The 27,863-nt window shown below is 39.1% G+C and overlaps 2 protein-coding genes across 2 annotated transcripts; one reads left to right on the top strand and one right to left on the bottom strand.

Annotated features, from left to right (window-relative positions):
- Positions 1-5,307: 5,307 nt before the first annotated feature.
- On the top strand, positions 5,308-11,208 carry pdia3 (protein disulfide isomerase family A, member 3). The gene is made up of 13 exons (XM_026918130.3): positions 5,308-5,600; positions 6,729-6,807; positions 7,024-7,141; positions 7,496-7,603; positions 7,726-7,855; positions 8,061-8,177; positions 8,263-8,388; positions 8,632-8,814; positions 9,042-9,150; positions 9,252-9,380; positions 10,185-10,264; positions 10,533-10,590; positions 10,691-11,208. The coding sequence occupies exons 1-13, from the start codon at positions 5,467-5,469 to the stop codon at positions 10,805-10,807; spliced, it is 1,488 nt and encodes a 495-aa protein (XP_026773931.1). The 5' UTR covers positions 5,308-5,466; the 3' UTR covers positions 10,808-11,208.
- Positions 11,209-12,226: 1,018 nt separating this feature from the next.
- Positions 12,227-26,632, bottom strand: si:dkey-234i14.6 (uncharacterized). Its single transcript, XM_026917579.3, has 5 exons — positions 25,322-26,632; positions 18,321-18,497; positions 16,524-16,742; positions 14,427-14,640; positions 12,227-13,104 (listed from the first exon to the last, which is right to left on the bottom strand). The coding sequence occupies exons 1-5, from the start codon at positions 25,793-25,795 to the stop codon at positions 12,926-12,928; spliced, it is 1,263 nt and encodes a 420-aa protein (XP_026773380.1). The 5' UTR covers positions 25,796-26,632; the 3' UTR covers positions 12,227-12,925.
- Positions 26,633-27,863: the final 1,231 nt, after the last annotated feature.

Genomic DNA, 27,863 nt, shown 5'->3' with positions numbered 1-27,863 from the left:
TGTGACATTGGATAAGGGTCAAATTTAGACACCACATTAACTTTTCTAACGTTCACACAGAACCGGTCCAAACCAACCTCCTTAGGAACTAGGATGAAGCAGCTGGACCAGTCATAGTGAAATTCCTTCATTACCTCCATATAGAGCATGACCTGGAGCTCCTCCTGATCCACCTTACTTGAAGAGTGAAAGTACCTGAAGAGCGAGTCCAGACAACCAGCTAGACCAGACAACCAGCTCCTACTCATTCTTGTTCCACATCAAATGCAGGTTCTTCTTCATATGTCTCCTAGTCTAGTACCACATTTTTTTCCACTGCCAGTGCCAGGTGGAAGCTTGTGCCTCTTGGCTGGACTGGGAATCCTCTTTCTTTTTAGCTATAGTGGTAAGTCTGGACAAAAGTGCAAATTTGAATGATGTCTCATACCAACGTTAAAAAAATAATACTGTGAGTGACACCTTGTACACAAGATTAATGCAGTGCAGTGTGCAGGGCAGTTTTTCTCACTTTCAATTACTGCAACTCTTTGATAAGGTTAATTCTAATTTCCTTAAATTAACGCACTAAAAGAAAAACAGTGTAATGGTATTTGAATTTGTTTCATCAAATTCGAAAAAAAGTGACTAATCAATGAGGTCAACATATTTAATGTAAGATGTTGGTGTTCTGTACCTGCCTGTGAAAAGATTGTAAAAAACACTAAGGAGCCAATCAGGGCCAATAAGATCACAAACAGGAAGCAGGAAATGGTGTGTATCTCTGCCACCAGGGACAAAATTCAATCACTGGTAAAAAGTATAAACAGTGTAATGAGGGAACTGGACATAAATATGACCATGTCAAAACAGTAACACTGGGAATTATAATCATCAAAAATAAAACTTCAAATGTCATGACTACCTGTGCTCTTTATTATGAGGAGTCTGCATAGGAGATTAGTATTCCTTGGGCATTCTTTCACTCCTAAAATGAAGTCTGTCTCAATTGACAGGCAGCAGAATGTCAACATAAGCTGTCCAAGTTATGTAATACAACAGTTAACTTTATTTTTTTTCAGGCAAACCAATGTCATGTGCAAAGTATGCTAGATGTTATGATATATGATCTTACTCAGGGGTTCCAAGCATATAGCCCATGGGCCAGGATAAAGGTTTTAATCTGGCCCACCAAATGAATTTTGAATCTGTGCTCTAAATTACAATGATGTATATCTTTGACTTGGAGGCCAAGTCAACACTTTGAACTCTTTGTCATGTTCCTCAAACCATTCTTTAGCAATTTTTACAGTGTGGCAGGGCGCATTATCCTGCTGAAAGAGGCCACTGCGATTAGGGAATACCATTAGGGAATACTTGGTCTGCAACAATGTTTAGGTAGGAGGTACGTGTCAAAGTAACATCCACATGAATGCCAGGACCCAAGGTTTCCCAGGAGAACATTGCCCAGAGCATCACACTGCCACCGCTGGCTGGAGTTCTTCCCATAGTGCATCCTGGTACAATCTCTTCCCCTGGTAAGCGATGCACATGAACTCGGCTGTCCACATTACGTAAAAGAAAATGTGATTCTTCAGACCAGGCCACTTTCTTCCATTGCTCCATGGTCCAGTTCTGATACTCACATGCAACAATGTAGGTGCTTTCGGCAGTGGACAGGGGTCAGCATGGGTACTCTGACTGGTCTGCGGCTACACAGCAAACTGCGATGCACTGTGTGTTCTGAAACTTTTCTGTCATAGTCAGCATTCATTTTTTCAGCAACTTTTTTTGTGCTACAGTAGCTCTTCTGTGGGATCGGACCAAATGGGCTAGCCTTCATTCCCCACAAACATCAATAAGCCTTGGGCGCCCATGACCCTATCGCCAGTTCACCGGTTGTCCTTCCTTGGTCCAATTTTGGTAGGTACTAACCACTGCATACCAGGAACACTCCACAAGACCTGCTGTTTTGGAGATGGTCTGACCCAGTCTTCTAGCCATCACAATTTGGCCCTTGTCAAAGTCGCTCAGATTCTTATGCTTGCCCATTTTTCCTGCTTCCAACACACTTGCTGCCTAATATATCCTACCCCTTGACAGGTGCCATTGTAACAAGATAATCAATGTTATTCACTTCACCTGTCAGTGGTGTTAATGTTATGGCTGATTGGTGTATATGGAGATTGTGGATTGTGGGGATTGTGGGGATTTGTGCCCATACACCCACAAGAGCACAAGAGGTCGGACACTGATGTTTGCCAAGAAGGCCTGGCATAAAGTTGGTGTTCCAGGTCATCCCAAAGGTGTTCAGTGGGGTTGAGGTCAGGGTTCTGTGCTACCCCATTGGAAACCCCTGCTTTACATAAACTGAAAATATTTCCAACTGATCCTGTTAAGACGTGTATTTGTTTCATTTCTTTGTGTTGTGGGGGAAACCATGGTGAATTGTGATGCTTTAGCGCCACCTGCTGGTGTGGTGTTATTGCTAACACAACAGAAACAGCTCAAGGAGCTGCTTCATACTACAGTTTTGTGTGTTTTTCTTGCGCCTGTAGGTGGTGCTGTTGCACTCGGTTTAAAAAAAAAATATCCAAAATAATCTTCTTTAAATGTGTTAACAGCAAATAAGTCTATGTGGGTGCCAAAAATAAAACCTTAAACTGATTTTTTTAAGCTTTGAAGACAGGGGCACTTAGCCATCTAGCTTTTGGATAAAATTGTCAGTAACTGCTTTCAAAATAGTCACAAAAGCTGATACTTCGAAACTGAAGGCTTGGGTGTTTTAGATAAACCGTTAAACCTCTTAGAAACTGACAAAAAAAAAATCTGAATTTAAGGTTTACAATTAAACATGGGTCAGTAGCCCAGTTTGTGCCACATAGCCTTTAGGTTGCTGAACAAAATGGTGGATGGAATCAAGATTCAACATCAGTTACAGATCACCTGCAACCTCTACATCTTATATCAGACCAAGGTCTGCACTGATTACAGTAAAGTAGACCAGGGGCCACACATTCCAAGGCTGATATTAAATATGAAAATGTACTTGTAATGACTTACATAGACTCCATAGGCAAATCACAGACTGCTTTACAGTTTACTGATTTAAAAATCTGGAGGTGTATAGGACAAAAACCAAGGCTGAATCTGACAACTGATAGCTGACCACTGTCTTAATATAAAGGGAAAAAAATATTCAGAATGGCAAGTATTCTGACTATGAATTTTAATTATTGTGAGACAGTGGTTTGGTTCTGAATAATAACATCATAATAATTTGATGTTATAATTATATTCATAATAACAGCAACAGCAGCATTATAAATAAACAAATAGCAGAAATAAAAATATTGCAAGATACATACAGAAATGCATCAGAATAGACTATTTCAGTTTATAATCACTGGAACAACCTGTGAATATAAATCTGAAGAACAACACAGACATATTTAATAACGTACATGGAATTAGATTTGTAAAAAACAAAAGTGACTCAAAAATGCCTCCTCCATTCTCAGACATTGGTTAGGTTAATGTGAACAATGAAGCTGGTCACCTCTTTTTGTAAGAGCAGTAAAGTCTGGTTTTGATTTTGATTTTGAAATCTGCAGCACAGAGGACAGATGCTGCTGTTAACTTTGATTGATAAGTGTATTTATTAACAAAAAAATTGTCTTGATGAACCGGTGGGCTGGATGAAAATACTTTGCAGAATTGAGGAACTGACTGATTCATTGATTTCTGAAGAAAAATATTATTATTATTATTATTATTATTGTTATTATTATTATTATTATTATTATTATAGCCCATTCCCCATTTGTACAGCCAGAAAAGGACACAAAGGATCTAGATACCCTCTTAAAAATGGTTAAATCTAGAACCCTTAAAGGTGTAGAAGGGGAAGTAGAATCCTTCCTTAGGAGGCAAAAAACCCTTAATTATCCAGTGAAACTTTAAAAACCCTTGAGGTATGTACCTTTTACTATAATCGTTGAGGAGCCCTTTTTCCTAAGAATGCACTGTTTGCTGTTGGCTTTGGGAATATTTAAGTCTGATATGCAGCATATACGTACACAATCATTGGTCTATGTGCTCATGAAGTGATCATTTTAGACTGCATCCACTAGGGAGGTTTCATTGAATGCTGTTCACTATTGTTGTTCACTATAGTGAACAGCATTCAACAATAGTAAACATTCACTAAGATCTCTGTGCTCTAATGGGTGAACAATGACAGTTTCAATTTCAAGTACAGTCTGCACTTCTAGTGTAATTCAAATATATAAATACATTTAAATACATGATAAAAATAAATGGTAAAATACATAAGTGTATAATAAACATACATTCATTTTTACATATAGTGACATTTCAGTTTGTTTTTTAATTTATTGGCACATCGAAACATATTGTCAATTTACTTATTTATCATGTCTGTAATGTAAATAATGATTTTGTGTCTATTTGCACTTGAACTTGAAATTGAAATGGATACATTTTCGACCAACATGGCTTGTACACACCTTTAATTTATTTGCTATTTCTCATAATATTACCAAAATGTCACATTACAACCAAAAACTACTACAAACACTCATAGTGATGTTAAAGCAATATTTGGCAACTTAATTGTCAATCTTTTTAGGGTCCCCCAGGGTCCTTCATGTCTATCCAGGAGGTCCCTGACTGTACTCACATGATGCTGGTGGAGATTACTATCAACTGTTATCAGAGTTGTTATGATTATTATATAGTTCTCACAGTTGTAAGCCCAGTTGACTATTTACCTGAAATGAAAGAGGGTATTCCAAAACTCTATAAAACAAATAAATTATATTAACATTAATCTAACTACAATAAAAAGATTAACTGATTTAATAAAATAACATGTTACATACTTGCCCTATTGTTCTTTAAATTAAATAATTTGTGCTCTGATCATAAGGGGGTCCCTGGCTGCAAAAAGTTTGACACCTCTTGTGTTATGTTAGAGGATTCCAACCCTGGTCCTGGAGTACCCCCCTGTCCCTGTCCCTGTCCCTGTCCCTCACATTTTAGTGTTTTCCCTGCCCCACTTCAACACAGGAAGGGCTGTTAATCAGCTGATTAGCTGAATCAGGTGTGTTAGAGCACGGAAGGCTCTAAGATATGCAGAATAGGGGGTACACCAGGGTTGGGGCCAGGGCTGGGAACCTGTGCTTACATTATTGACAGAAGGAGGAACTCTTTAACAAGGAACTGTTTGAATGCTCTTCTCTGATTGGCTGATTGGGACGGTGTCACGTGGAGGACAGTCCAATAGTGATGTGCCACACTCTGGTTACTTTGAGGAGCTCCGGGTTTGTGTGTTTGTGCCGCTTGTGCGTTTCTTTCTCTCCTATGCACGGTGCCTGCTTCACCGGGCTCGAACTCAGATCCGAATAAATCAGCAGTCTCATTAACTCTCTCCTCTTTTCGAGGCGGACGTGCAGACGCTTTTCCGTCATGTTGCCGTTATTATTCTTCGTCTTTGTGGCCGGAGTGGCGCGAGCCAGTGATGTGCTCGAGTTCACAGATGACGATTTTGAGAGCAGAATCACAGACCACGACTTAATCCTGGTTGAATTTTTTGCACCTTGGTAAGTGTGTGAGGGCTGATTGTAGGGGCTGGAAAATGTAAGCATTTCCGCATTAAAGTGCTTTCATTTTAAAGTCAGCTTTAGCGAATGAATTCAATGCATTCTTGGTCATTTAGCAAAAAAAAAAAAAAATGTCCTTTGTGCTGTTTATGTCGTGGTTCATGTGAAGGCCTACAGTAATATCCTCGAAGCCTTTTGTATAAGTTTGGTTTCAGTTTCCATCCTGATACGCTTCATTTTTTTTCTCCACCATTTCTCCTTCAGTTGTGTTTAATGGTTTGATAGCGTTAGCTAGCTTAGCTTTTGTTAGCCAGCTATAACTTATAGTGATATCCTTAAACCTGTTATTGACTTACTTAAAGGCTGGTCATGTTTAACTGAATAATAACAATTAGCTAAATCTGTATGTAGCTATAATAACTAGGCTACTCCATCACAAGCTAGCCCGCTGTATCTAGCATACCTAGCTCATGTTACTTCCTGTTAGCAGTGGGCTAACTGTCGCACAGATGTAGTTCATATTTGCTCATTTCAGGCCTGATGTGCTCATAACTAGTGTACATATGAAATTATTATTATTATTATTATTTTGAGTACAATGTAGATAGCTAATGTTATGCCAGTGTACGCAGCATACCCGTCTCTTCATGCTAGCTAGGTTCATAATTTGAGTAGCTGCTGTGTATTGGTATGAATTTTGTACTTTTAAGTGGAACATATTAGCAATATACACTTGCTAGGTTTTGTGCTAATATAGCTAGTAAGTTAGAAATTAGTAATTCACTGCTGCTTCATGGAAGAAACATAAGGCTGTTTGGAGGCGTGGCGTCTTCATGGTGTAACTCTGTGATTGGTCCGTGAAGTTTCGGTGGCCGTCCCTGATTGGCTCATATTTGCGGGTCCGTAGTGCAGCAGCAGGATGACGGCGGAACTTATCGATGAGTTGGGAAGAGACTTGTAACAGTCCTCTTCCCTTAACCACAGTACATGGACTAATAAGCTAATAAGACTTGTGTGTATGTAGGATTTTATATAGAATTACCGAAGTCCATGATGAACTGTGTGCAATGTGACTCAGAAAGGTTGAACGCTGCAAAGCAATAAATGCTGTCTCATTTTCACTTGTAGGTGTGGTCACTGTAAGAGACTTGCTCCAGAGTATGAGGCTGCTGCTACTCGCCTGAAAGGCATTGTCCCACTTGCCAAGGTAAAACTTTTCACTTGGCACCATCAGACTTGTGCGTCCATTTCCGGTTTTCCCCTGTGTGACTTTTCAGCCTGATTTTACAGTCACAGTCATTTTGTGATTAAAATCTTAGTGTGACTACTGATACACTGCTCCACTTTCAGTGTAAAACCAACTTAAACTCCGATCACAGAAGTGTAACATCAGCTTGGTAATGTTTTCTCTGCCATTGATTAGGTGGACTGTACAGCCAACTCCAACGTGTGCAGTAAGTATGGTGTGAGTGGCTACCCAACCCTGAAGATTTTCAGGGATGGAGAGGAGTCTGGGGCTTATGATGGTCCAAGAACTGCAGGTATGAATGTCACTTTTTTTTTTTTTTTTTTTTTTTTAAATTGGTCTTACTGATGTGTGTTTATCATTCTATACAAGTAGCTTTCCTTTTAGTATTCCAGACATACCCATAGTAATTGCTTCTTACTTGCACCCAGTTTACACTTTAAACTGTCTTAAGTTGTTCTCTCTACATCCTGCTCCTTGTCCTGAAAAAAGTTGTCTTGGTAGATATGAAGCCACTCCCTCTGATTTTATTTGTGGTTAGGACAAATGGGCTGGGCGGACAGCCCTGCCATGTTGAGCCTGGGACCTAAACTGAATTCTGATTTTGAGTTCTTGTATGCCATATCTTCTTCTTTTTTTTTTTTTTAAGACGGAATTGTGAGCCACCTTAAAAAGCAGGCAGGTCCAGCCTCGGTAGAGCTCAAATCCGAAGGGGAATTTGAGAAATTCGTTGGAGACCGTGATGCCAGCGTTGTGGGTGAGCATATTTTTGGTTATTTTTGCGAAGTTTTCTGACCTCCTGTATATTTGTGCATGTATAAAAATAGTATATTCTGGAAGTTGAAGAGAACTGGTGCTTAAACACTGTCATGTCTTCAGGATTCTTTGCTGATGCTGGAAGTGCTGCACAGGGCGAGTTCCTGAAGTCAGCCAGTGCTCTGAGGGAATCGTACCGCTTTGCTCACACAAATGTGGAAGCCCTTCTGAAGAAGCACAACATCGAGGGGGAGTAAGTAGGCCTTGTTTTTCTGGCTGCAGTTTGCTTTCACTTTTGCTTTTTGTCAAGTTTTAATATATTCACAGAGCCTGTCAGAGTTGCATGTACATCTACCATTCGGATTTTTATCAGAGACTGTTGTTGTTTCCTTTATCAATGGCATGCTGGTGTTTTGCTCTATGCCGCCTTTGTTTCCTGATCAGTCCGTGTTTTTCAGGGGTGTCATCCTGTTCCGGCCCCCTCACCTCACTAACAAATTTGAAGAGAGCAGTGTTCACTTTGCTGAGGAGAAGTTCACTAATGCCAAGCTCAAGAAGTTCATTCAAGACAACATGTAAGTATCATTTTTGATGTGAACATTGATTGATTGTTAATTCTATCTAATTTTTATTAAATTAACCAATATTTTTGTGTGGCAGTTTTGGAATATGCCCTCACATGACTGATGACAACAAAGATCAGCTGAAAGGCAAAGACCTGTTGGTGGCCTATTACGATGTGGACTATGAGAAAAACCCCAAAGGTTCCAACTACTGGAGGAACAGGTAGACCTTCCTGTTCACTTTATTGTCTCATGTGTGATCGTGATGAGGAGACATCCCCTCAACTTGACTAATAGAACATAAGTTTAGCCATTGATATCGTACAGTAGTCTATGTTGTTCAGCTACCATTATACAGTTAAGACTTAAAATGCAATAAGAAGCCTAAAAATGCAACAAATGTCTCCTCTATACCTGTCACAGTGGTAAGTCGAATCATTATCTCAGACATTTACTCTGTATGCAGGGTCATGAAGGTGGCCAAGAGTTTCCTGGATCAGGGAAAGAAGCTGAACTTTGCAGTGGCCAATAAAAATATCTTCAGCCATGATGTGTCTGAGCTCGGTCTGGACTCCAGCGGTGGAGAGCTGCCTGTTGTTGGCATCCGAACTGCCAAGGGGGATAAATACGTCATGCAGGAGGAGTTTACGTAAGTACTGATAAATTCTGCATCTAAGGTTGTGATCTGTTAATTTCACCTTTAAAATGCTAAGTCAGTCTTAACAGTTTCTCTAGTTACAGTGACTTGCATCTTTTATTTGTTTCCATCTCATGCTTTAAATCAGTGGCAAGACCTTGCTTATCTGTGGTTTTTTTTGTAAAGATCACACAAAGTAAGGTAATATATTAATTAAGCATTGTGAATGTTTAATGCAGCCGTGACGGGAAGGCCTTGGAGAAATTCCTTCAGGATTACTTTGATGGAAATCTGAAACGTTACCTGAAATCTGAGCCCATTCCTGAGAGCAATGATGGCCCTGTCAAAGTGAGTGCAAATTATTAAATTATTTTTTTTTCTGTCACTTCATTTTAATGATTAATGTTTCCAGTTTTTCCACTTCTACACTAACCTGGTTTATCGTTTAGGTTGTCGTGGCTGAGAACTTTGAGTCCATTGTGAACGATGAGTCCAAGGATGTTCTCATTGAGTTCTATGCACCTTGGTGTGGCCACTGCAAGAGCCTTGAACCTAAGTACAAGGAGCTTGGTGAGAAGGTGAGTGTTAAGTTGCTCATTAGCATTACTCTACAGTGAAATATTGGCTTTTCAGTAAAGTCTACTAGTGTGACACCAGGGTGGACAAATCATAAATTCATTAGCTGGTGCATCGGGTAAGTAAAAGCTCCAGTGTGCTACCTAGGCTAGGGTTTTTGTTGCTTGGAAACCTAACTGACTAGGCTAAAAATTGTTAATTTAATGTAAGAGTACATGGTTAGCTAGCTAGTTAAGTGTATGAATACAGACACAAATAAGTTTATAATTTCCTGTGTAGGGAACGACTAATTTTCTAAGAAAGTATCTGATGTAGCACATTGTGTTTGTCTCAGCAAGTTGTTTGCAGTGAGTGGAGATATTTTCTTTTCATATCACACATAAAAATTATTATTTTTATGTGTGATGTGTTGAGTCTTTATTTTCTCAACATGTTTACCCATTAGGTGACTCTGTGTAGAGCAGGAGAGATATATTACAGCTATTTAGCTCAGTTTTGTCAGTGTTTCCACATACCTGCATGGTCCTGATTCTGGAAAGTTTGTATGTCATCAGTGCATTCTAATTAATCTAACAATAGAGAGAGAGAAGGAAAAAATGCTGGTGAACGGTAGCCTACTGAGGCTAATTGTCCACCAGGTAACTATGAATAAAAAAAAAATAATGCCTTAGAGAGGTCTTGGGCTCCTGGGATAGCTGGTTGTCCACCTCACGGCACATCTTATTGTTAAATGGATAAGAATGTGGACATTCAGGGGTCTGAATGTCAAGACCTGACTCTAACCACCTTCTGTAATCACTTTGCAGCTCTCCAGTGATCCCAACATTGTCATTGCCAAGATGGATGCCACAGCTAATGATGTGCCCTCCCCATATGATGTCAGAGGGTATGTACTAATACAGCAGTCTTGGGGAATTTCTGTTCTTGCCCCGCACAGTCTGAAGTTTTTCCTACTTTCAGACCCCCTGGCCCAGCTCATTAAAGACTTAATAATGATCAGTTAGATGATCAGTTGCTTTTGGTGTGTCAGCAGTAGGGAAAACTTTAAACTGTGCAGCTGAGGGGTGGAGTTAAGAACCCCAGAACCCATGTAGCACTGAAACACTACACTTTTCCACGCTTTTGACTTTTCCTGATGTGCTCTTCTTTTTCAGATTCCCCACTATCTATTTCTCACCAGCTGGGCAGAAACAGAGTCCAAAAAGATATGAGGTTTGTTCTTTGAGCACGTACAGTGTTAAATTCAAAGGCAACACTGATAATTGTGGTAGGTGTGGTTTAAGCTAATAAGGCATGCTTTATTTGCTTTCAGGGAGGTCGTGAAGTCAGCGACTTCATTTCATATCTGAAGAAGGAGGCATCTAACCCACTGGTGGTAAAGGAGGATGAGGAGAAGAAGAAGTCAAAGAAGAAGAAGTCTGAGTTATAAGTCATCAAATGGCAAAAAAAAAATCTGACAGGAATCATGTAGGGGAGCTAAATTATATTCCAACTTTAGTGAACAACCCGAATGCTCTGACATAATGTCGGCTCTCTCTTGGGCCAGCTGCTCTGGGGACACTGTGGAAAGTTGTCGTGGCCAGGCCTTTGTGTGATTTTTAAATAATGTCAAACAGGTACAGTGTGGTCAAATTGATCAGTTCGCTTTCCCCATGCTGTACCTCCAACAGATGCACTTTGGTTTTGAGACCAAGTCCAGTCACGTTTTCTTTCTCATGGAAAAGGGGAGGGGGGTTAATGAACGATTAGGACTTTTCCCTTTGCTTTTTTGTACCATATCTTGTTTTTGTACATTTGGAGAGATTGTGAAATAAAGGCCTACTAAACCAACAGATGTGTTTATGCTTTTTAAAACCTATTAGAAACCATTCAGTGATAGCAATTCTGTATCTTAGTGGCTGTTATTTTATTTAAAGCTTAAAGGAAACAAAATTGAGAAATGTCATTTTATTTCAAAAGGAAGAAACTGGCTTGTTAATTGTTGCAAAACTGCACAGGAGAATTCATCTATGGCAGACTTTATGTAGTTAAACCTGATGTGAAGTTTTGCAGAGTACTGTAGATCCTGAAAAGACAAAATCAAAATGAAAGTTAAACCCTGAAGAACCTGTCTGTTTTTGGATATACACTGTACTAAATTCAAACAGTGCACTTCAAAGTAGTAATCACTAGGTGGAAGTATAAGCAAAAGTATTGCTTAAAACCCAACTGAATGATGAATGATCAATTTTTTTCTTAAAGGTGCCATTGTCAATATTTTTCATTTCTTATTTTTGCAAATAATGTGGAAAAGAATGTAGAAATAATTAAAATATAGCTTTCTTTTTTTTTCTTAAGTGTATTACATAGCTGGAAAAAAAAAAAAAAACAATTTTTGAAAACCTGTCTTTGGGGCCAGAAAGTTTTTGTATTTTGTCAGTCATTTTGTCAGTCATTTTATAGACATGCCCCTTCATGTCCTCATAAATCAATATGAGGATATGCTTATAGAGTTGTAATCTGACTTTCAAGCAGTTGAATGTCTGTGTGCATTTGAAAGTGATGTCACAACAGTCTTTGCTAATGGTAATGCTAGCTAGCATACTAACTCTATACTAACCATCATAAGCTTTGGGGGTGGAGCTTTGTGTACATGGGTGGACAATGAGGGTGGATTCAATGATCATATGTTATTAAAAAAATCATTCATATGTTATTCAATTCCGCGCGTTAGACCATTAAAGACATATCTTTTCACAAATCTTACCTAATGCACCTTTAAGTGTTTTCAAACAATCACATCTCGTTAAATGTTACCACTTAATACTGACATCATTTAATCTCCAACCAAAAACACTGCACCCGTGAAAAAAGATGCACATTTAATTTTATTAACAAACATTACAAATCTAAAGACAACCCAATTTATACATACAAAATATTCCAAGCAATGGAAATGTATGCTTTTGTGGTTTATTGACTATCCGCCAGGCACTTCTGTACAGTATCAAGCCAACAAAATTTCCGTTACTAAATTCGATTAATGATCTAATTCATGTGATTTTTGCCTGAGCGGTCATGTTAGAAAGCAGAAAGATGTGCTGAAATGGTGTAGATCTGAAAACTTCCTGCCAGCCACAGCTGATGATAAAATGTCAAGCCTCAAACTATGAAATTGCAAGCATCAGTGCAATCTACAGCATAGTGATAAAAAAGAATAAACACATTCATAAGGTCAGTTTGAGAAACTGTGGTACTTAGTACTAAGTACAGACAAGTAATGTATGTGTGAACTTAATCTTAAGTCTAAACTTTAGATCACATTATCCTCCACTTTAATACTACAGATGTTTTTCTGTTCCATACAACACACTTATCATTGACTGCAAGGACATTTCTTTTCACTCTTCACAGAGCTAAAGCTTTGGTTCCTTTGAGCATGTACATCATTTGACAACATTCTTATTACAACGAAGGCATGACAGTACACTTAACTTTAACCATGATATTTATAAGACTTTAGAGACAACGTTTTTTTTCCCCCTGTGTCTAACTCTCACACATCTCTTCATTCGAACATAGCTGCAGCCAATCCAGTCTGTCTGAAGGTCTCAGCCACGTGTTTGGAGTGCTGGATTTTGGCCGAAAGGGCTTCGAACACATCATTCTGATCCTGAGCAGTGGCAGTTCTGTAGATAAACAGTCCCAAAGACTCCAAGCCCCTCATGCCGAGGTTCACACCACAACCTTTCAGAAAGTAACATCAGTTATAGGAACTGTCCTCACATAAAGACAATTCACAGCATAAGAAATACTCACAGTACCGTCCATAGGTTGAAAATCATCTGTCATTTTTTATTCACCATTCATTATTTCATTAACAAAACACATGTACTCTGTAACTATAAATAATATAAATCATGTATGTCAAGTATTTTATAAAACAAGTTATTAAATGAAGATGAAGAATGCTAAATCCTAAATAATATAATTATATTTTTCTCGTCAAAGTGTCCACATCAAGATTTCACCAGAGCTTTCCAGATACCAGGCTGGATATTAATTTTATTCTGACACGATTATCAGTATTACACAGCTTTCTCACTTAACCTGGTATCATCTACTGCACTGTACATGATACTGAACACATCTAGCAAATTAAGTCCTAACTGCTTTCTTTAACTGATATGAAGCTTATAATGCAGAGTGCATCATATAATTTTTTTTATATTCTTATATACTGTAAGCATATGATAGTATATCTCAAAATTAGTAGTATATGTGACAGTATTATATCTCAAAGTTAGTACTTTATACTGATGGTATATCTGACAGTTAGTAGTACATCTGACAGTGAGCAGTATATCTCAAAGTTAGTAGTATATATGACAATATATCTGCAGTAGTATATCTGACATTTAGTACTACATCTGACAGTATAACCGACAATTATACTGTCTTATATATCTGACAGTATATTTGTTAGTTAGTATTATATTATAACTTATATATTATAATATCTTTGTAAGTTGTAGTATTACAATTTCCCGTCACTGGAACTAAGAGGCCCAAACTTGTTCCACCACGACAATTCCCCTGTGCACAAAGGGAGCTCCACACTTTGGAAATGAAATTACGCAAATGGCCTGCACAGAACCCTGACCTCAACCCCACTGAACACCTTTGGGATGAACTGAAATGCCGACTGCACCCCAGGCCTCCTCGGCTAACATCAGTGCCTGACCTCACTAATGCTCTTCTGGGTGAATGGAAAAATCCCCACAACCACATTCCAAAATATAGAGGAAAGCGTTCTCAGAAGAGTGGAGGTTATTATAACAGCAAAGGGGGGAATAAATCTGGAATGAGATGTTCAGCATGCACATATGGGTGTGATGGTCAGGTGTCCACAAATTTTGGCCATACAGTATACATCTGACAGGTAGAAGTAAACCTGCCAGTTAATATATCTGAAAGTTAACAGTCTTCCTGACAGCGGTAGTGTATCTTACAGTTTAGAAGTTTATCTGAATCAGAGCCAGACAGTGGACAGATGGAAACAAACTTACCGGTATCAAAGTTTAGCATGCGGGCTGCCTCCCCCTCTACAGTGACGGCTACATTGTCGCCCTCAATGTAGGCTGCACTGATGCGTCGGTGAGAGAGCATGATCTCGAAAAGCCTGCGGCTGCACTGCATGCGGTGCAGAGTCAGCTCACTCACACGGGGCTCAATGTCTGTCTTATAAGCATTAAAGGATTGGTGAAAGATGTTCTTCATTATCTGAGATGAAAGCGTTGGAGAGAAAAAATCATTAAAGAGGTGTGGGAATGTGTGTCTTGCAAACAAAAACCTCCAGGCTTCAGAGAGTCAATGACACCAATGTTCAACAGAAAGCATAAACATGTAAAATATGGACATTTAGTGTTTATTGAGCTATAAACCACAAAAATCCTACATGTTCACATGAGCCAAAATAAAGAAGTGAGTTAATGACACTGCCTCACATCATTGCCCCCGTCATCCTCCTGTGGTGTCTTGGTAACGTCTCCCCTATCCTCTGCACCCATCACACACACACACACACACACACACACGCACACACACACACACACACACACTGATTCTCCCTTGCTGTAACCAGGTAACAGCATGTGTTTCTGTGAATGACGTGCTCTGTCACACTATTGGTGTGCACTGTGACGCCACTGTCTTAATAAACCTCCTCGCACTGTCCCTCTCCAGCTCTTGCTATCGCCCTCGGTTTGTGCCTCTCTTTCACCATTTTAACTTAAGCTCTTTAGAGTGAAACAGCCCTGACCTTGCCTTCTTTTGTACTATTTCCTTCCTCTTTTTTCTGCAGCCACACACACTCCATCCATGAATGTGTATCCTATGGACCTGTGTGTAGTCTCAGCAGGATGGAATGTTCTTGCATTTATCATCAATTGACTCAGCCCCAACTGTTTTTTTCCCTCTTAGTGCTGCACTCAGCATTGCTTTAGCAGCAGTGGGAGAAAGTAACTGAGTTGCACTTTACATTTAAATTTCCATAAAGTACTTGTACTTGTAGAGATACTAACTTGTGCAATTTGCAACCTACACTTCTAATATACAGAGTAGCAACAGATTAATATAAAAATAATTGCAACCAAACAGTTGCACAACAACTGGAGTCATTGTACTTCTAACTACTTTGGTGTGGTTAATTTTTTTTTTTCAGTGCTCTTTCTGTCTCTGCGTCAAATACCTGAAGGATCAGGTGAGCGTGTGAGAGAGATGCCTTACAGGGCACCAGAGATTTTTTTTTATTGAATTCATGGAAATCCCAAAGGTACAAGATAGAGCACAGGAAAATCTGACATTTGGAGCAGTTTGTAATTTCTAAAATGATGCCAATAATAACATAATTTCCAAGTCCCATTCAGACTATATCAGTTTCTCAGGGTAATATACAGTATATTGGAATATTATCTATTATCTTTTTTTTAAGCAGCTTTCTGTTCCTCTAAAGCTAAGATTTTGTGTCTGACATAGTTATGGTAATTACAGTATTAGGTCAAGAATTTATTAACACAAAACTACTACATATAAAAATATAAAATAAGACTTTATAACTGTAATTATAATTATAATTACCAATTTCATCAGCCTGATCAGCCTCTTTATTTTTATTAACTTTCTTTTTTTTCTTTTCTTTTAGCAGCTCCTACATAGACTGAAGTGATACGATCCATAGCAGCTATAATTTTTTCCAATTCCATCTTTTTTTGCACTGCCAGAAATATTTACTCTTGGCAGATTGGACCAGAATGATCAATTCATCAACTTGAGGAATTCTTGGCACTGCTGATCCATCAAGACAGAAATAAAACCACAGATCTCACTAGTTTCTTGCTAGCTGTTGTTAGCATATTTCCTGTCTGGGTGTTTACACCACCCCCAGTTGATATAGTGCTCCTTAGTTTCAATAGTTTAGTATTTTAGATTTTTCCCTAAAATACAACTCACAGTAAAGGGGATGGGGTTGGTTTGGGGGCTGAAGATATGATTTTGTTATCATGATAATGAACTAGTGGTAAAACTGAACTGAACCCCTGTGGCATGAAAAAGATGATTTAAAAGCCTGTGAAACTGAAGTAGGGTGTAATTCAAAGGTTTATTACTGAGGAGTTGGCCGTGTGACGCAGGAAACGCAGCATTTTCGAGTCTGCAGACGTGCAGGCGAGGGCCATGTATCGGTTTCGAAATGTTCCGTAGATCTTCAGGTGAAACCCAGGCTTGGCTGAGGTCTGAGAGGAGTTGCGAGGTTCTCTAACAGAATCAATGCCGTATGCTGACAGGTCAAAGTACAGACTGTGAGCCCTGATCTCAGGTGTGGGGACCTACAGAGAAGAGACAAAATATACAGTACCATTTCTGATTGTCAAAAGAAACAGCACATAAAATCCTTCCTTCATATGCATTTTTTGAATTCAGTACAACAGAAATGGTCAGTTGCTTTCTGTTGTACTTTGTTCTCCACACATTTCATGTCAGTGTAACATAAGTTCAATTCAAATCAAATCACAAATGGCTTAATACATTTATTCACCAGCATTTGTTCAACTGGAAAGGAAAATGGCACAGAATGTTTTTCATTATGAATGAAAGGTCAGGTTTTGTCTCTTCTATTTCTGGCAGAGACTGTGGGTAGTCTAAACAAGGGGCCATTGCACTTTCCTAACTTAATCACACCTTAATTGGTCTTGGTTTACACTGATGCAATGAGGCTTGGAAATTTGATTGCAGGATCACATTTTCTATGTAAGGCAGAATCCACTTGGCGAGCAATTGCTAATTTGCAGAATCACAGCACAGTACGATCCAGCGAGGTCACATAAGGAAATGATCTTGATTTCAGCTGGAATGAAGACTAGGAAATGAGACTTTATGAGTCTCTGGCCTCAGATAGCTTTGATCTCCGTTCATGTACACACACACACACACACACACACACACACACACACACACACACACATACATACACACATGCATAAATCAATCTCTCGTAAAATCAAATGCAGTGTTACACACTGTTCAAACAATATATAGACTGTGACCTTCAATAGACTGAACAGACTTGCTCCAGCCAATTCCCAGAGATTCAGTGTATACAGTTGTGTGGGAGTGTATGTATAATGAAGGCCAGTACAGACGTTTCCCTGAACTTGTCTTCTTCCTATTTGTCACTGTACACCACCCAGAGACTATTAAACAACTTGTATTTATATCTCAGTCAGTTCTGGTTCACTGGCAGCAGCTGGAGAATGTGCTGTTTTTTTCTGGCTAAAAGCATTTGGGCATCTAATATTCAAAGACCCAAAGAGCATGAAGATCCAGTGCCACCAGTAATACCAGACTAGTTTGATGTTATAAATAGCAGGATATCAGATGAGTTGTTGGTCTGTTGTCTCCGTGGCTTTGCTGGAAATGCAGAGTGGTCACTCATTTCAGGAATTAATAAACAAACTACAGGAAATGGCATCTACAATATATCTTATGTTCATTCACATCATATCAGATTGTTCCCTTTGCTGGGCCTTTGTTTTTCATCATGTATAATGTCTCGGTAAAAGCTTTGATCTGGAAATTTCATTGGTAATATTTTTAAAGAAGGCCCATTTGTGACAACCTAGTGGCTTGCAGATACATGGACAGATAAGCACAAGCTCTTGCACAGAATTCATATTTAAACAAACCGGCAGAGCCAGACAACAGCTGCAAAGCTAAAACAATGATAATAATGCACTAATGTTACACTGATGTAAGAGGCAGGGGGATCTTTGCGCAAAAACATTAAGAGGTTGAAACAAAATAAAATGAAAAACCAGGCTCTATAGGTCACATTTATGCTTCCTATACCAGTGTATCCTTTCCCTGCATCCACCATCATTAATGAGTTAAGCATCCTTAAGACTGACCTGTCTTTGGTCCAGTCTCTCTATTGTGGCATTAGCTCCATAGGCATGACAGGACTCTACGATGTACTCTGAACTGATTCCCAATACAGAACAGGAGTCACCACAAGAGCCGTCAGCCACTACAATAACCCGGGGCCATTCGCCGCTGGGGATCCTCCTCAGATATTCATCTGTAAACTAATGAGAGAAAGAGAGAGAGAGAGAGAAGTTAAGCATCCTAAAATGATGTATTCGTTTTAGTGTTTTTGGAGTTTGATGTGTGTGTACCTGCTGAGGGATTGTTAGTGCTCAAGCTGCTTTATAAGCATTTCAGAATCAGTATCATTTATCTTTAAGAACAATGATGCATTTGTGTTTAAGCAGGTATTATGGCTGAGTTACCCCTCTCTACCTATCACATCAACACTGTAATTAAGAATTTCTTAGTTTGATGTAATAAATAAATAAATAAATAAAATAACCAAGTTCCTGAATACGATAATCCTATATACATGCAAATAATTATATACAGAGATGGAAAGTGCATAAGCATCTCTAATTTGTTACTGGTCAATGTATTTGTAATTTACTTTAGTATAATTAATAATTGTATTCTTTTACTCTATTTTCATTTACACCTTTAACGTACCCATTACAAATCTCAAAGATCAGACTCAAATATTTTTGATTGAGTTGCCAATTCAATCCATCAGATTTCTGTACATTTGAATTTTGTTATGAACAGTGTTAAATTAAAACCATAAAACAAATCCATACCAATTTATATGGATGCCGCAATCAAATCAACCATTCTTTGCAAAATGACTACCTATTAGGCTGATTTGCTGTTTGTACATTATGTTACTTTGTTGCATTGAAAATTTGTTTGAATTTGTATGAACACAGGTGACCTGGTTAAACCTTGTTCATTTCATACAAATGAAGTTGTAAGAAAAAGTACAAATGCTAACCCCACCCCTAAACCTCAACCTTTATATCTTTTCTTAAAGATTGAGTCATGTGAATAGTTTCAAATTAACAATTTAGTCAAAATCATTTATTTACTTTTAAATACTTGACTACAAACGGCGTGGACATATTTTAACCTTCACTTACGTATTTTGAATAGCTAACTCCACTGTTAATTGAGTATGATTTTGCAGCTGATCTTCTCTGTGCACTGTAGAACATCTCACTCACTGAATCAGATTGACATCCTGTCACCCCAAATGCAATTAAATTTAACCAGACACAATTCTAATTTGTTTTATTGGATGTGAGATCTTCACATCAGTGAACGCCAAAAAAAAAAAAAAAAAAAAAAAAGATTAGGCTCAATATACAATGCAGACACACCAAATGCAGACACTTCAGCTAATTGTCAATAAACCAACAACTTTATGTCTAATAAACTGTGACCTTGACATTAAGAGATGCTTGCATGAAAAAGGAATAAAACTCTTTCAAGGATTACTGCCTTAATTTTTTTTTCACAGGCTTCAGTTCAGTAATTCAGCAGTGTGAGGTGGAGATAAGGCCAAGGAAACCCAAACAAAAGTCTGTCAGGACTAAAAATAAAAGCGTTTTCATTTCCAGACAGAAACAAGCACTCCTACAGCAAGCGGTGAAAGCAACTGGCCCTTACAAAAGAACAAGATGGAGGAGAGGAAAGCAGCAGGTCAACTCTGAATCAGAGCTCTGATCTGAAACCAACACAATAACAGAGAGAGAGAGAGAGAGAGAGAGAGAGAGAAAAGCTGGTAGAAAGACCAAATGGGAACAGTGAATCTATTAAAAGGCTTTATTGCTCTCGCTTGCCTTGTTCCTGCGTCAGTGCTGTTATCCAGTCTTTACTAAACACAGTCACCTGTACATAACCGCCATCCAAGCCAGCTCCGTACTAGCTGCTGCTTAGTGTCCTGCTAATGAGACTGCACAATTCTGTGATTTTAATTCTGTTATTTTAAAGTGAATAAGACATTATTTTGACTCAACAGCCATGTCTGCTGTGACAAAACTCTCCATATAACAGCATACATGAAATGAGTAATACGGCCGGCCTCTAGCATTTATCAGGTGTTCCTTCTGAAAGAGAGAGCGAGGAGCAATTTCCGGAGCTCACTGTGAAATGCTTTGAGCGTTCGCCTCTCCTTGTGTGTATATCTGCAAAATTGTTCTTAAAGCATGTTATTTCTCTGCATGCCAGACAGCTGTAGTGCTCAGGTCTTCATTGATCTTGTGTAATCTTGTTCCTGGGGCAACACTGTTTTCTTTTTATAGCTATGAACTACTTCCCCAAAATATCACAGAAGATCCAAAGGCAATGTATAAATATATTAACAGCTCTGCATTTTAAGAATTGAATAGTGACATGGTGTTTGAGGAGACAAGTTAGATTATAAGAGACATACAGTACATCCAATATTATGAATGCTGACAAAATGTTGCTGAAGAGTTACTGCATAGTGTATAGTCTGATCCTAACTTTAGTCCTAATCCTTGCTCTAAGATGTTACTCAACCTAAAACTATTTACTGAAGCATTCGAATCACAAAGCTTCTGTGGAATAAAAAAAACAGTTTTGTAATTATTATCTCAATTCTAAGCATATCTAAGCATATCTCAATTTGACGACCTAACTGTGATGCCAATCACTCTGTCCTGATGGCCAAATCCGCACTGAGAGAAATAGTTTCACTTTCCTTTTTCTAACCTCATTTATCCCCTCTCTCGGTCCTCCATTAATCCAGCTCTGTTAGTTGTTCCTATTCATCACAACATGAAAGACAATTATCACCTTGAAGGTGGGCAAGCATCCAGAAATACAAAAAGAGCTCAAAGCAGTATTTCATTTGAACCTTATCCTGATACCAGGAAATGCTCTGAGAGTCATGCTGACGTGATTATTACTTCTTAAAAATGTGCCAAGAAGCATCAAAGCCAGGTTAATCTTTCATCGCTTGTGCTTTGAGTTGGATCTAATTTGTCAGACACTCTGTGGTGATTTTCCCAAGCTGAACTAGGGGCCTTTTGGGGATGAGCAGAATATGGTCACTTAGGGGCAGGGGCACATGTAGAATCATCATAAATCACTAAGCAGGAACTTATACAGGACCCACCTCCCCACCCCACCATTCATGAACCAATGCAAGGAGCTATACCTCCCCACCCCTCAACCCAACACATGCAAAATATAGAGCACGCATGACTACACACATTACACACCCATTTTACCTCACAAACTCATCTACCAAATCATCAAAGTCCAGCACATTAACAAGCTTCAATTCAATGGCCAGGAGTGACCGCATGTTAAGCCATCTTTGGTCCATTTTAGTTCCGAGTTCATTTTTAATACATGCTGGTTGGGAAAATGAACATTCTATGGCTTTTAATCAACAAACTTAGTGTAGATTTATGGTTATCTATGTTTTTTTGCATACATTTATGTAGCTCCAGTTAGTACCTAACTGACTGCTCATTGGTTTCAAATGCAGACCCACACACCAATAACATCTCCAAATTTATGTCAGATTCTGTGACTTAGCTTAATTGGCATTAGCTTAGGGGCACCAGTAAGACTTTTCAGCCCCTGACCTGGACAGTGTTCGTTTCCCCAGGCCATGCTTGGGCCCCTGTCTACTCTACTCCCTGCCTTCCACACTTTATATCACCCCTGGCTGAGCTGACACTAATAATGTTAGCTAATGAAATGTAGCTAGTTAGAATGCCTATCTATGTTCCCCTCTTCAGGAATGAGTAACACTATCAGACACTGCTTATCCAGTGTTTACTCATCTGTTTGCCATTTTTGACCATCTGGTCAAATATTAGCTTGCAGGACATTGTTTCATCTCCTGTTAAATATCTGTTTCCAAGTCTCCAAATTGCATTCCACTCTCTGTCTCCAGGTTTACAGGCTTTATTTGTTCAAAATATTTTAAATCAATAAATGAAAATTCCCCTTATAATCAGTAGATCAACAGATTACTCTGTTTCAGTTTCATTTGTGATGCATCCATGTCTACTCTAGGCATGGATTCAGTGGAAAAAGAAAACATACATACTAACAAATAGGTGATAACAGAACAGAATAATGATCAGTTTAAGGCTCAAAACTTTTCCAAGTTAAGCCATACAGTCACAGGAGCTGCAATGTCTAGACATATTAGAGGTATCATGTTAAAACAGGCTAATAACTAGAATGCACTGCAAGGACTGCAAGTCTATAGCCACCTAAAACAAAACTGGTTATCGAGTTTGCTTATTACTTGTCAATTAGCTAATTTTTGCCCTAACACATAGCTGATAGCCTTAGCCCACAGTTATTATTTTTTACTTATTCACGTTAAAATGGGCAGGAAAGCTCCATATGGTGTGCATGTGGTCTTATATGTGTACAAGGCAAGAAGAAGAAAGAGAAAGATGGCTTTGTGACAGTGGTATTTATTACTAATACTGCATCATATGTCACTTTGTGATTTTCCTGAAGGTTTTGGCATGCACGAGCACACGCATAAGATGGTATCCAGCTGATTTTCACCATCGCAGATAGTAAAGAGGAGTGAAATAGAACAGTAATTAAGCTAAAGTTATTTTTGCTTTAGCTACTGTACCATAAAACAACTTTCAACTTTACAATATAGCAATTTTCAATATTGATAAAAAAAATTTTTTATGAAGTTGGTCAAAGTTTCACATTCTGAAATAAAGTCAGTAGTTAGTTGTGAGTTGTGAGCAGTGAGTAGTTAGCGAACATAAATATCAAAATATAATCCCACTGTTTTCTGTTCATTGATTTTTATGCCAAAAAACATTCTGTCAACACACTCAGTATCTGGATGATATTAACATGCTACAGCCGTGTGTCGCAATAGAATGTAATAACAGGTTAGGTTCAGGACTTTGTTCACATTCCTGTCAAGTGATGAAAAGTATGCTCACATTACACAACCTTGTGTATAGCAAATCTCTAGAAGGATAATAGGAGTGTAGTAATACACACAACACCACCAAATTTCTCAATTATGAACATGTAAGCAAACTAAAATTTCTTTGCCTTTGAAAAAAAAAATCTAAGTTAAGATAAATAAAAACTTAAATATATAAAACCAATTACTAACAATAAATAACATATTGTAGCAAAAACTGTAAAAACAAAAGCAGTATTCTGTACTAATGTATTAAATCTTGTCATTTGTCAGCATGTAGACATACACCATAGGCTCTGAGAATAATGATTAAAATATGGTGGTGCAGCAATTTCATTTTACTGAGAAACTAAGTGAGAAAAAATTTTATGTTTACAGACTACATATAATATTTTTATAAAACCAGGAATGTGGAAGCTAATAGTTAATCCTGATCAGATCAAATCATTGCAGTTAGGTGATTATGCAGTAATTGCTGTGAAACCTGAAAGAGAGTGACTTATGTCAAATGTCTGATATGATTAGCTTGCAACAGTAGATGTGATTTGAGCAGCAGTACATGTGAATTCATACAAAAGAACAATACTTTGTTAAGACATTGTCTTGAACTGTGTATGTAAAATCTGTGCTAATTGTGCTGATTGAGTAATGGCTGCTGACAGCTTTGCTCACTGTTTACATAAAGGAGTGGCCTTCACCTCTGCCCTTTACTTAATCTGTCACACTAAATGACCATAGCCTTTTGACAGCTGGCTTTTGTTTCTTATTTTACTTTCAGTTTTATGGTTTTCTACAGAGATCTGGTATGTTGCACCAGAGACCTGCATGCATGTTAATTCAGCTCACTGTTTTGTGAAGCAAAGTTGATTTATTTATTTATTTTTTTGTGGGGATTAAACCACACCTTTCACCACAGCTCCTTTTCCAGCATTACATTAAAATGTACAGAGTCTAACAGTGCAATGAGGCAAGATCTCACTCAGATGTGTAGCTACAGGACAAATAAGACACACATGGGGCCTGGAGCACTGACAGGAATGCCAAAGACTGGTCCATAAAATGTCAAATGTCCAAATATTGGGCCTTTCCTAAAACCTCAGATGTTCAATGTATAACAACATCTCAAAAAGACAAAAAAATAAAACCCCAAAAGAGGCCTAACTCATTAGTATGCTACCTGTGTGAAATGAATGTGAAATGAATGCACATGGTCCTGCCAAAAAGGAAGGAAATTTACCTATTAGGAAGTTAAAAGAAAAAGAGGAAGTAAAAGCAAGAGAAAAGGAAGCAGGCCAGTGGAAAGTGGTGGCAATAAATGGATTAATGATGACAACTGCAAACCAAAAAATAATGTTGCATTAGTATCGGCTTCACAGTTCCTAATATGCAAGTGTTTAAAATAGCTGACTTACAGTGCTACAATGATTTAGATCAACTTTGGTTAGATATGAGGTTAGATATGATTACAATGTCTGTATGGATTAGCATTAGGAGTAATTAACTTCTCACAGGTGTTTCTGGGGTCAGACTTGGGGTCACAAGACTTATTTCAAGGAATAGACTTAAATGATTATCATGCAAATATAATAAATACAGTCTTTTCTACACTGTAATTGGGTGGCCCAGTGGCTCAGTGGGTCGCATTGCCACCTCATAGTGTTTGCGTGGATTTCATCTGGGTTCTCTGGTCTCCTCCCACTGACCAACAACTTGCAGATAGGTGGATGGGCTATGCGAAATTGCCGCTAGTGGGTGTGAATGTGGGGCAGATCCACCTTGACCCTTACCAGGATGAAGTGGATACTGAAGACGAATGAATGAATGAATGAATGAATGAATATACTATATTTCAGCAAATATTTTTAGCTCTTCCAGGGACTCCAAAATGAACGCTGTCTGGGATGTACAGTGTGTGTGGTATTGGAATGGTGGTGGAATTTTCCTGAAAATGTTTGTTAACGAGGGTTCTCTTGGGCCCCGTATCTCCTGGCCCTTGGTATCCCCCTGTTTTACTGCACACCTGTTCTGTATATTCGTGTTAAAACCTGTGATGAAGAATAATCTGTTTTGTGAGTGCACGACCTCACTGACCTTAGTGCCCAAGTGGACTCTCACGTCGACTTTCTGCTTCTTTTGCTCCAGCACGCTGAGCAGGTACTCCTGAAACACGCCGATCCGCGTAAAGAAGTGCTCGTTGTGCCAGCAGCCCTCCATGTTGTCGAAGTCCACGCCGAGACTGAGCAGAAAGCGCACGCTGCGGGGGTCCAGAGCGATCTGCTGCGGCCGGCAGAGCAGTGCGCTGCGTGTGCGCTCGTCCAGCACGGTGAGCTTCAGGACCTTTCCGCTGCGGACAGCGACCAGCGCTGCCGTTAGTCCCACCGGCCCGGAGCCCACCACCAGCAGCGAGATGCGCGCGCGCCACTGCCGCAGCCCGTCCACGCTCCCCTTCACCACCACGTACACAGCCACAGCCAGCAGCGTGCTGAGCGCCGTGTCGTACGCCACACTGCCGTAGCGCTCCTGCGCGCCGCCGCCATCCGCGTCTCCCGCCCGCACCCCGTTCATAACGCGCTCAGGCGGTACAGCGAGCCAGCACCGAGCCTCGGACAGCTTTTCCCATCGCACTCTACAGCGCGTCCCAGAAACGAGTCGGACAAAATAGGCAAGTAAAGGTCCTTTCGCTCTGACTACATTTTCTACAAACCTGCTCCAAATGATACAAAACCTTTAGACAACTTTAAATGCGTGCACTCGGTGCGTAAAGTCTGAAATGAAGTCAAGTAGCGAAATGCTGCGGTGCTGAGCTGACTGCTGCGCGCGAGTGCGTGTGTGCGCGCGCGTGTGTGCGTGTGTGTGGAGAGAGAGAGAGAGAGAGAGAATCAGTGTGTGATTGGATGCGTGCTTGCACTCTGTCTAGACACACCTCTTTTGAGAGCCTTTTGAAACGGGACCTCGTCCAAACTTAATCGTGTCGCATCCCAACAAGGTTTCCAGCAATTCAGTATCACGTCGAAATAATTCTATATCACCAGTTTCTAAGGCACTTAAGACAGTCCTGATGTGATCTGTTTCTACAGATGCAGCAGCTGCAGTCGGATAAACCTGGCGCGCACTGGTTTTTTGCATAAAAAAGATTGGTGCGTATCTTTTACACGTTTCTTTAAGTGGTAGTGTGCACATATCCACGTCTCCCTACAGAAATAGTCCTCAGGTCAGACTAGAAAAACTGAATCGGAGCGAGACTCAGTTTGAAGAGAGACGGATGAGGAAGGCTGTAAGTCTCAGGCTGTAAATTTCTTTGCTCCGAGATCTCGGGTCGGCATTGCCCGGTGCAAAAGCGAGATTAAATGGGATCTTTCTCCTGTGTAGTGCACTCAGCATTATTCAGCACAAAGACAAATGCTGCTCGAGCTGCACTGGCTGCTGCAACATGAACTGACAGTTTCTTTTTAGGTCTTATTGATCAAGGGAGCTAAAACAAGACCAGTCGATAAAGGAGATAACTCTTGCAGAGAACTGAAGCTTTATTCCATGACAGTGCACAAATCCAATTTAAGAGAGAAGTAGAGATGAAGTAGTTTTTGTCTGGACCTATATGATGGCTTTTGTAGAGTAAACAATCTTAGAAAAGAGCTTAAATCTAGAACCTTTTGGCATGTTCCTCTGGCAAACCACTAAATGTTCCATGTAGAACCCTACAGCAAAGAGAGCGGACCAACTAGAAGCCCTTTGGAAAGCTAAGAATCCATAAACATCAAGTGAACCCTTTAAGAACCCCTTTCTAATGATTAATAAAACCTACTAAGTTTGAAATAAAACACAACTGGATGTGCTGTTAGTATAATAATAATAATATAATAATAGTATAATAATAATAGTAATAATCAATGACATGGTGGTGTGTTGCAGCCCAAAACGAAGCTGAGTTACTGTTACCACCCTGAAGTTGATTATTTTTCAAAAACAGCACATCACAAAGTGTTTCATTCCTCTTATATCACAGCAATTTGCCAAACATTAACTTTGTTAATTGACTGAGGATCAACACACCACGTTTTTAGCTGTTTATAGTTACATTTAGTGTTTGGAACACTGGTTCCTGTTATCACCTACTTTATAGCAACTATAAACAGTTGTTCCTTCACCAGTGTCTCTTTTTTTTCTCTTTTGAAGACAATCTGACCGAGAAACTGGAAAGTGCAGTCCTCTGTCCTGAAGGCTCTGCTGTGATGGAAAACTTACTGACTGTTACAACTTGCTGACACTGGAGACTCATTCTATAAGTGTTAAATAAACATCTTCTTACAGAAAGCTTCACAATAATACAATCTCAAATATTCCATGCCTTTGGTAAAAAAATTTTCTGCTTGTTCTTAATCTTAGATTATAAGAAGTATCTGTCATAAGTCCCTGTGAATGGGTTGTTACTACACAAATGATAGAACAAGTGCATTAACATAAACCTGTGATCTGGTACCATTGTTCGAGCCGAATCACCTTCTGCTGAATCAGATTGGAGAATTCAGCAGTACTTTAGTATAGGGATGTTTAAAACAGACAAATAAATTATATCAAGAGTAAAATAACCCAGCAGGCTTTTCTGTAGGCGTCTGTCTTCATTTGTGCTCATAAA

This window comes from Pangasianodon hypophthalmus, chromosome 7 (assembly GCF_027358585.1).
Source record: "Pangasianodon hypophthalmus isolate fPanHyp1 chromosome 7, fPanHyp1.pri, whole genome shotgun sequence".
NCBI lineage: Eukaryota > Metazoa > Chordata > Actinopteri > Siluriformes > Pangasiidae > Pangasianodon > Pangasianodon hypophthalmus.
This window is presented reverse-complemented; position numbering and strand designations above follow the sequence as displayed.